Source organism: Trichomycterus rosablanca, chromosome 4 (assembly GCF_030014385.1).
Source record: "Trichomycterus rosablanca isolate fTriRos1 chromosome 4, fTriRos1.hap1, whole genome shotgun sequence".
NCBI classification, from domain to species: domain Eukaryota; kingdom Metazoa; phylum Chordata; class Actinopteri; order Siluriformes; family Trichomycteridae; genus Trichomycterus; species Trichomycterus rosablanca.
This window is the reverse complement of record NC_085991.1, coordinates 38,292,889-38,303,423: the sequence shown is the minus strand read 5'-3', so window position 1 is coordinate 38,303,423 and position 10,535 is coordinate 38,292,889. Positions and strand designations below refer to the sequence as shown.

At 36.3% G+C, this 10,535-nt stretch overlaps 1 protein-coding gene across 1 annotated transcript; it reads left to right on the top strand.

Moving 5' to 3' along the window:
• Positions 1–4,521: 4,521 nt before the first annotated feature.
• On the top strand, positions 4,522–9,813 carry cited1 (Cbp/p300-interacting transactivator, with Glu/Asp-rich carboxy-terminal domain, 1). Its single transcript, XM_062993293.1, has 2 exons — positions 4,522–4,689; positions 8,237–9,813. Exon 2 carries the CDS (start codon positions 8,250–8,252, stop codon positions 8,712–8,714), a length of 465 nt encoding a protein of 154 aa, XP_062849363.1. The 5' UTR covers positions 4,522–4,689; positions 8,237–8,249; the 3' UTR covers positions 8,715–9,813.
• Positions 9,814–10,535: the final 722 nt, after the last annotated feature.

Below are 10,535 nucleotides of genomic sequence, written 5' to 3'. Positions count from 1 at the left end.
AGGTTTGTATTGTTCTTTTTGTAACATGACACACACACACTTATTTGTGAGCACCTGCTCAACATGTCCCTCTGTTGACTACTCAACGAGTTTATGCAAAGTGCTCATCTGGTCCTGTTTGAGGGCAACCGCCTCTCCTCTAGACAAACCCCTACACACCCCCTCCCCCCAACACACACACATACACACAAGTTCAATAAGGCCCCAACAGAACAGTGTTCTATTCTATAGACTAAATCACCATTCAGAGATCCTGCTCCACCATTGTCTTTAACTTTTATCCTGGACCTTTTTTTTTGCAGATGGTAAACTGTTTCTCTTATTTGCATTACATTTCCCCAGAGAAGAAGCCTAAAGGAAATATCACACAGCCGCCACTCAGTTTCTAATCTACATTAGAACTGTGTTTATTGATAAAGCCCGAGTGCCAGATGCAGGGTGTATCCCAAATGCCACGTTTAATAGAAAAGCAATTACTAGGATTCATCCAAATAACATTGCCATAAAAAGTGGTGAAGGATATTAAACGTGTTTTGGAATAGTAAACATGGATACAGTACAAAAATAGTCATTAGCAGCTGTGATTTAAACATACCTAAATCTATACTTAATAATAGTAAGTGAACGTTCCAAAACATTTTTATAGGTCATTATTGTGTGTATTTTTATGTGTATTAAATTAGTTTTATAATAAAAATAATATTAAGTGGTTGGGTCCATCATTTATAATAATGAAAAAGTGGAGAGATTTTTAATATATGGGTAAAAACGTTTTATTTTTTTTATGCCAAATAATTGTTACAATATTAAATTTATTAACATTAAGCCAAACATGCTTTTCATCAAAACCACTGGGGCCCCTCACGCTCACACATTTAGTCAGTTATTCACACCCAGATGGCAATTCAGAGCAGTAAATTGATCTTCTGCCTGTTTTGGGGATGTGAGATGAAGATGGAGCACCCGATGTAAACCCATTGGACATTGGGAGAATATTACCTTTTATAAAAGCTGACTTTGCATTCTGGTGTTTGGGATTTTTTAAATAAATATTTCAGCATTTTCTCAGTCTAATTTCTATTCCTCATCTGTTGCAAAAATGACCCTTAAAAAATCCTGATCTTTGGTCAATGTCTATGTGGAGTTTTCTATGTTCTCCATGTGTTCACATGGGTTTCCACTGGTTAGTTCAGTTCTCCCTACCTACCAAAAACATGCAAACTATGGACTGACTGCTCTTAAGGACTGAGTGAGTGAATAAGTGATTGTGTTTCGGTGTGCTGGCCTGTGATGGATTGGTGGCATGTACATGATGTATTACTTTCTTGTGGCCACTGTTTCATTGTAGCACTGAAACTGCCTTGACCTTGACTAGGATGATATTCCCAACTCCAAAACGATGAACCTGTATTGACTAAATCAAGAAGCCGGTATATTGGTTTGTTTTTTTATCAGTACAGTAATCAATAAAGTAGTGTGCATGGTACTCACAGATGCTGGACCTATGTAATAAATACATTTAATTGTTTCATTTCACTTTCATTAACTACTTTATCCTGGTCAGGGTAATAGCGGGTCTGATTATACCAGGTAACAAAGGGCAGAAGGAAGGAATACCATAGACAGCATGCCAATTCAATACAGGGTGTGATTAATAGATAAACAGAGCCCAACATAGACCATTGTAACTTCAGTTCCAGCTCAGTTATACCCATAAACGTTAACAGGACAACAAATATAAGTAAATTTAACTATTATTATTCTATTAAAAACTAGGTCCTATCTATTGTTTCTATTTAATTTAGACATAGCTGTTTTGTAATACATTTGTGTAACTATTTCCCTGTGGCTTGTTTGTGATGGTTCCAGAATAAAATAAATAGGAGGTAAAGCTGTGTGCTTTCTTGTGGATATGAAGTGTTTTACACTCAAAGCTGGTTTTAATAAAACGCTGCAATCAAGGTGAATTGTTTCAAGAGCGGTTGTAATTTTCTAAGCTTTTTTTACTGTGCTAACAGAAATTATGGTTATTGACTGGACTATTAAGGGAGCTGCTGTATGTGTACTCTGTGTGAATAGGCAGCATCTGTTCACTTAGCTGGCTTTCACGCTGGTCATGGAGAAAACATGGCCAGTCTAAAGAATTGGACTCTAAATCACCATCCTAATCAAAGGAATACTCCAACATTTTAACTCCATCACATTTTTATTATAAAACTGATTGCTGCATATAAACGTTTTTAATGTTTTTATACCAAAGAACTGAATAACCATTAATGCAAAACTTGTTTAAACAGAATTGTAAGGGCAGTTGTTAACTTCTGTCATAAAATATTTGAATTTTGATTTATGCATATTGAAGTCTAATACATTTCCACTGTAGCAATTCAGCTATTGTAAGTATTAAACACTAGAGCAATTAATTTATCATTATTTGTTTGATTATTTACCCTGACCATGTTTGGGGTGTAGGCGCAAGGCAGAAATATACTCTGGACATGGTGCCAATTTATGATAGGGTTATCACCCCTACCTAGAGGCAATCCTAGTGCAGCCAATCCACATTTTGCCTGTTTTTAGGAGGTAGTGGACAACCATACTTAGTAAAAAAACAATGGAAAACCAAATTCCTCACAGCATGGTCCTCAGGACCCTAGTGCTGTACATTAAAAATGTTATACTACTTCCGTAATGCATGCCACAAAATATGCCATTTAAAATAGCAGTTTAAAAATGAACATCATTTAAAAATAAACGTTTTGCAACAAGGAATATTAGTTTGCTGGTATATGATTGAGGGATTCCTTTTGGCTGTTCCTGTTAGGCGTCCACATATCTGATTTGGCCCTTCCTGATGCAACCCTGCTATTTATCCAGGCGTAGGACTGGCACTTAAAGAGCACTGATATGTGTCAGTCAAATAGCTACGTTTACATAACACCATGTGTTTTCTTTATAGTGATTAGTTTGCTGGTATATAAAGTCCTAATATGTCTTTTATATTTGCAGAGCCAGTTTTTTATGTAGAAAAAATCTCCCCAAAAGATTGAATGCTGTTGTAAGATCAGAAGATGCTTCAACAAAGTATTAGATTAAGGGTTGATTGATGAAACCACATTATTGTTAGGTTTTTATCTCCCCAACAGATTTCAATTTGGTTTTTCAACTGAATTGTACAGATTATAGGTAGAAGAAGTTCTGAAATGATTTATGTTGGTCTTATTTATTACATCACAAAACCCTGGTGTATCCACTTTATATTTATATACAAATCATGATTACAATCACCTGTTGAAAGTTTTTGCTGTATGTGTATACTTTGAGGTATTTCCTAGTAAAAAAAACATACAAATCCTTAAACTGCCACGGAATAAATGCCCTTTAGAAGTATATGTAAATCTTTGACTTTGACTGTAAGTCACACCGTGTTATTAGCAAAGACTGAATACAAATACTTCATATTTATAGTCTAAGTATTACTTTTGTTTTATTGCTGTTCAAAGCTGACAGACAGTTAACTTCTTTTTCAGAGATATTACTGTTACAGGTTGTAGGTTAATGAACTGGGTATTTTGTGGAAAACCTCAAATGTTTAGGAATGTGTCAGACTGATATTGCTGAAGGCTACAATATGCAAATAATAGCGTGTACCTTCATATTGTTTATTTCATGCCTTGAGCATTTCTAACATGTTTTACCAGAGAAAAAATTTGACTAAAGTTCGAACGAATTTTAAAACACACCATGTTATTAATGAATAAAAACACTTAAAAGTAGGTTATATACATGGAATGTAAACTTTTGTTTGCTAACTCGCGTTTATTCACACTTTGGATGCTTGTGTGTGTGGAACCGTCACATTGTGTTCTTACATATGGACATTAGCAGACTATATACAATAAAAATACAATTTTAAAAAAGATAAACAACATGTCGAACATGTCATTTACTATTTATTTATCCGTTCATGTGTTGTGGGTTCATTTATAGTGTTGCTGTAACTTTATGGTGGTTAATACCACTTCAATTAGGCAAATCGCAAATTTTCACTCGCTCGTTTACTTCTTCACTTACATGTTTATTAGCAATTAAGAGTAGCGAGTTCATGGTTTGGGATGTAGGAGAAAGAAGTGGAACTACCTGGAGTGAACTCCAGTCAGACACAAAGCTTTCACTTCCAAACCCCATACTGAGAGTAACTGAAAGTCTGGGATCAAACCTGTGTGGCTGGAGCTGTAGGGCACAAACACCACCTGCTGCATTAGTGTCGTCTCTATGAAATAAATACTACAGTTTGATACAACTGTAATTAACCTGAAGTTGTAGTCCAGATCCAGGAATCCACTTCGCATTAATGAAGCGACCCCCTCTAAATCCTTCCATTCAGAGAGAGAGCTGTGTGTGAGTGTGTATGAGAGAGAGAGAGAGAGAGAGAGAAAGCTAGCTGTGTGTGAGTGTGAGTGAGAGAGATAGATCAGTCTGACCCTGAATGTTTTGGATGTTCAGATCGTGCAGTGGGAAGAAGAGGCACAACTTCATCTTTCTCTGGAGCTTGTATTCTCATTCATGTATTCATTCATCGCTGCTGCAGAGTTATGGTTTTTGGAAACTGCTGGCAAACTGAATCAGCTTGATATTGGATTCCCAGGAGCACACTAGACCTGACACTGCTAAGCTCCTACATAACAGGTAAGTTCTTAGAAGTAAAAAAGAGAATGATTGATGTTTGCTCATTGAACTTGAAGCATTTCTTAATATATTTACTTATTTATTTAAATAGTTACTACAATATCAATTTCCATTATTTTTTATGTTTCATGTTGTTTGGAGTTCTACTGCTGTGTCTTATAAGAATAAAGTTTTTTAGTTTTTAAGCATTTTTGGCATCACTGGTCCAAGTTCTAAATCCTTAATCCCATAAGATTTACTAATTATTATTGCTTTAACCCTGTCTGTCCGTTTGTAGGTATTCATGTTTCAAATAAATTAAATGACCATTCACATGCATGACATTTAGCAGATGTTGTAGACTTTTAGACCAAATGCAATGCAAGCAAATAAGCTTTTAGAGTCTTACTTAAAGGCCAAACAGAGGCAGTGATGGGGCTTAAACCAGCAATCTTCTGTTCACTAGTCCAGTGCCTTAACCTCAGAGCTACCTCTGCCGTAATGACCGTAATACATTACCACCCAAAATATTGTAATTTGGACTGTATATGGTCTATGAGAAATTAAAGGCGCATAAACATTTAGAATATATTTTATATATTTAAAAATATATATTGGTGCTACCACCCTGACTATGGCAGAAAATGCAACCACATATACAAGTTTTGAATCTTTATACCACACCAGTTTCATAGCCCATATGGAATGGCAAACTGACATGATGTTCACTGCACCACCAAGGTCACTTGTACCATTCTTTATATAGCCATATTGGTCCTTTTTTTTTTTTTTTTCATTTTTAGATTGTTCATGATGTTTTAGGAAACCAAAATATATATATTTTTAATAATAGTATGTCTTTTGAGCTGTTATATATATATTATATAAAGGTTAAAGGATGCATACAGAGTGTTTTTACTTTACCACATGTTTCTAAACACTATCACAATGACTCATCAAGCAGTTTACTTTATATGAACGTATTTTATCACCAGCCTACTACTAATGTTTTTCACTTTGCATTAATCTTTATAGTTCAAACAATGTACACCACTGGTCAAAATTAATCAGTTAAGTAAATTGGTATTCATCAGCAACAAATTGCTATTGTAACACAACTATGTAACATACACCCCTTGACTGGCTAATCCCTGCCATCTCATTGGTATTGATAGCTGAGAGATCTGGCTGTGGGTCAGTATTTCAAACAATGTCTTATCTGTGACATTTTTGGCATTATACACTGGGAAAATGTCTAAGCTTGTAGGGATTCAGGACATGCCATCTTATGGAGAGTATTGAACTTAACAATCTACACTGTGTGTTCAAGTAAATGAATCCTTAACAGTTAAGTAACACACAAAGCTGACATAGTGATAAGGAACCCTGCTTGAAAACAAAAACGCATCAAGCCATCTTTTATTCTAAGATGGTTTAGCTGATAGAACAGCTAAACCTCTTTTAAGACAATTTGATCTGAGCTTTTCCAGCTAATGCTTTTGAAGATGGTAATACAGAAAACTGGTCTAGCCAATACTGGCCTCGGCAGCTACCAGTTTCAAAAACACATGCTGATCTGCTTAGACTTAGCTGTATTTTCTAAAAAGTAGGGAAGGTTTTCATTTAAAGAACAAGAGGCCATATGCCAGCCCAAATTTCTCCCTCAGCAACAAGACTTCAGTGCTTTTTAAGTTGTAGGACTAACTATGTATGTAACTGCTTCCAGGCCATGCATAGCACACACAATGGCCTATCACAAAGATCCTGAGCTGAATGCCCTACAGCTGTCAGCATCGGGGATGCCTGATCAGATGAGCTTGTGTGTTGCAGCTGCATGCCAGCTTTTAGTAATTATACCCTTCCCATACGCACAAGCTTGAAGAGGAACTGAGGAGAATAGGGTAGTGCATTTGATTAAACGATTAAGTGCCTCAAACGACAGCCTTGTGACTCTCAGTCAGTGTAAGTGTGTGTTTGGGTCATAGGGCACCACCACATGCCTGTACTGTTACATTCATAGACTTGTAAATGTTTCCACTTGTAACAATTTTAGTTCCAGTGATACTTGTTAAATCCATATAGCTGGGTGATCTGGGAATACTGTAGATATAATTAGGTCTACTACTACTACATCTCAAACATAGCTTGATACTTTTTAATATTTCCCTTGTTTAGGCATTTTTAAAACAATATACACTTAAAGCCTTGGTTTGGATAAGCATGGCTGTTTCTGTTTATACCAATCTAGCACAAGCGGAGTTGAAACTAAAAAAAAAAAGAGCCAACTAATTAAAACAAGGGACTCTGATGATACTTTGTGTATGGTTTGGCATACAAACCTATTGCCGCAACAATATGTTGTGGTTGAGATTGGACAACTATTGATCTGCTCTTAAAGTAGCTTTAAACATCAGGATATGCTCATTTTTGCCATATTGCCAACCCCTGATGGAGTTCCCTGTTTTTTGTCCTAAAAGGCCAGGGTCTAGCACAGCACAATTTGGTGACTGCCCCTGCTTAAAGATACCCAAATAAACTCAGCAAATGATATTTTAATAGGTGTTAAAGCAAAACACCAAACTGTACAAGATTCCAGTCATCTGGGACAGACGTTCTGGAATCCTGCTGCATTATTATATAAGCAGGGGCTACTCATGTTTCAGTTAACTAAATAGTCTAAGTATTTAAAAGACTAAGACCAACATCAATGTAACTCTTTTGTAGAGTAAATAAATGCTGTTTATATCAGAGTTTTAAAAAATGGACCAATTTAAATAACCTTGTGTGATGCATGTTACTTGTCTGTACTTGTCTAACTCTGGTTCAGTTTTAAAATACTTTAGTGGCCAAAGCTAGGATTCATTAGTCCATGATTTATTAGTATAATAAGTAAATTAAATATAGAAAGTAAAGTTGCAATCCTATCCTGTTTGATACAGACACAATACAGACCCAGTCAATTTTGCTGACTTCTTTCTCATTGGCAGTTTTAAAGAATTAAAGAGAATTTTGAAGATAAATAATGATATAAAGAATTTTAATAGAAACATAATGACATTTTTAAAGCTTGGACTTGACCGTTCCTATTTAAAGAGAGTGAGATTGGACACACTTGTGGCAATTGTGGCAAAGACCTAGCGGTAAATAGAGTTTGGCAACAACATCAAAGAAAGTAGAGGTTAAAAAGGATTTACCTAATTGTAGTAGGTTACGTGTTATTCTATAACAGCAGTTGAAGTAGTTAAATAAGCAGGTAGTTCCTAAGAGGTGCTATGTTTTCCAAAAAAAAACCTTCTTAATGTGCTGCCTATTGAGAGCATACAGGTGCAGGTAAGTAATTAGTCCTTGGTAATTTAGTTCAAGCATGATGATTTGGAGTAACATGACTCAGCTGAGAACTTGAGCATTAAGTAGGTTAACAAAAGCATTGTGGGATTCAGGTCAACATTTAAGACACTTTGTAACCTACAGTAAATGTCACAAATAATAGGAATCATTGGCTGAAAACTGTAGTTCCTTGATTAGGGATTGTTAATGTTCTGATTTCAACCATTTTCTCTTTTTACAGGTGCCCCCTGGTTATGAGCTCACTACTGCTCAACTCAACCATGAAGGATCGTGACTCTCTGACCCTCCTGCACTACTCTAGCACGGGCAAAACAGCAACACAGTTCCCAACTCCCAACATCCATTCTTCATCTCCAGGGCTCAACAAGCCTCAATCCTTCTGCTTGCAGTCCAGCCAGCACCTCATTGCATCAATGCAGCTCCAGAAACTTAACAGCCACTACCAGAGCCTGGCTGGATCTTCAGTGGTCCCTTCTGGTCCAAACCGAGGGTTCGGAGCAAGTCCAATGGGCCCAGCGCAGATCTCTGCTCCAGGTTTGGCTCAAGGACCTGGGATTATTGATTCTGATCCAGTGGATGAGGATGTTTTGATGTCATTAGTGGTCGAGCTTGGTTTGGACAGGGCTAATGAGCTCCCGGAGCTCTGGCTGGGTCAGAATGAATTTGACTTCATATCAGATGTTCCTGCTGGTTGCTGACACTTAACATCCACAATTTTGTGTTGTGATTGGCTAACTTTTGCACTTTGGATGGTGTAGACGCAAGAGTTTTTTTTTGAACGGTCCCTTTTGAATATTTAAGTTAAAGTGGTCTAGATGAGGACGTACACGCAGTGGACTACTTGAACACATCTTCGAGGGAGGACTTGAGGGTAATTTGATGTGAATTGCCTTACATCAATTACTTATTTGAATCCCCTCCAAGCTCTCATTTCTAAGTGATGTAAGAATTTCTCAAGTGACCAGACATGGAGTCGTCATGGTTCAGACATGGACTAGACCTCCAGCACAAGCTGTACCAAAAGTGTGGAACCCATGGTATTTGTTACTTCATGGACCCCCAAAATCTCAATCCAGCTGCAGCGTGACCTGGTCGACTGGATATTCATATGTATTTTTTTTTTTTCTTTTTTTTTACATTAATGGTTGTCCTAACCACCTAAATACTAAATGTGCATTAGCAAACAAGTTATTGCTTCTGTAAGATGAGATATGGATGTGGTTTCATCACTGTCCAGTCACCATCTGTCAGATCTGACCAGCCGGATGTTGTTTTTGTTCTGTAATGGAAGGTGATCCTGAACCAGCATGGTCAATTCTCTTCCAACATGCATGTCATCACAAGAGTTTTCCACTGGAGTAACCTGATCTAGTAGACAGCTTTCCATGGTTAAATATATTAATGATGGACGTGTCCGTTTCTTCCACCTCTTGGAAGGCTGTGAAAAGCAGAAGAAACTGCAGGTCAATTCAAGCAAAGAAAGTAATTTGAATATGAATCCTATTACTAAAGCACTATATTTGTAAATATTTAATCAAGTGTCTATCTTGTATAATTAAAAAATAGAAAAATGCTATTCTGTTGTGTTTTTGTTTAGTGTAGACTAATGCAAACCTGTGTTAAAGTATGGAATGATTTCTGTTAACATTTTTCAATTACGAAGTGGTGATTTTGTTTAGCACTTTCCTGGCATCTTTTGTTTTCTTAAAAGATATGATTATTGTTTTGTATAAAAATGAACATATGTGACTATTTTTCTGAATTATAAGTAAATAAAGCCAACAAAATAATTTACAATATTTGCTTTGGCAGTCTTTTTTTTTACACATTGATTGTTGTAGCCTAATCTGGTGGACAGCTTTCAGCTGGTAGCTCTGGTGGTCAAACAGTATACAATCCAGTATGTTGGCAAGAAACATGCTTCCCAAAAATCAGTATTTTATGGTTTCTATATTTTCTTAACAGTGATTTTCTATCATTCTTAACAGTGATTGCTATGAGGAACCCATTAATCAAAACTTAAGGCATACTGTATGCATTTGTACTCCATTATCATGTCTGATATTTTTTTACATGGCTGTAAGACATTCATTTCAGTATGAATGCATACAGCAAAAAAACATTGTGCATTATTGTGACTGAACGCAAGTATAAATCTTGCCAATTATTCTTATTTGAGATGTATTTAATCTATATGCCTAACTGTAGTTTAACATTAAAGTTTGTATTATTTTCCCTTGAAAGCAATGCCCACCTTGAAGGTTTTTGCAAATGATACTAGTACATCTATTTGGAAAAAAAAGCACTACTGTGTGAGTGTCACATGCCCAGAAGAAAGCTAGTAGTGTATTATGCTAATGGATATTGGACTACACTTATTTTCACAAAAGTCTGTTAAGTCTGTTAAATAAATGAGGGATGCTGCTTACCCTTCTCTTCTTTTAATATAACCTGGGCCCAGTAGAAAGCACATGACACACATCATGAAATGTACTTTTACAGCTCCACAAAGTTGAATC

What these genes read in the sequence shown, in the direction of transcription:
- cited1 (XM_062993293.1), top strand. Translation starts at nt 8,250, where the DNA reads ATGAGCTCACTACTGCTCAACTCAACCATGAAGGATCGTGACTCTCTG.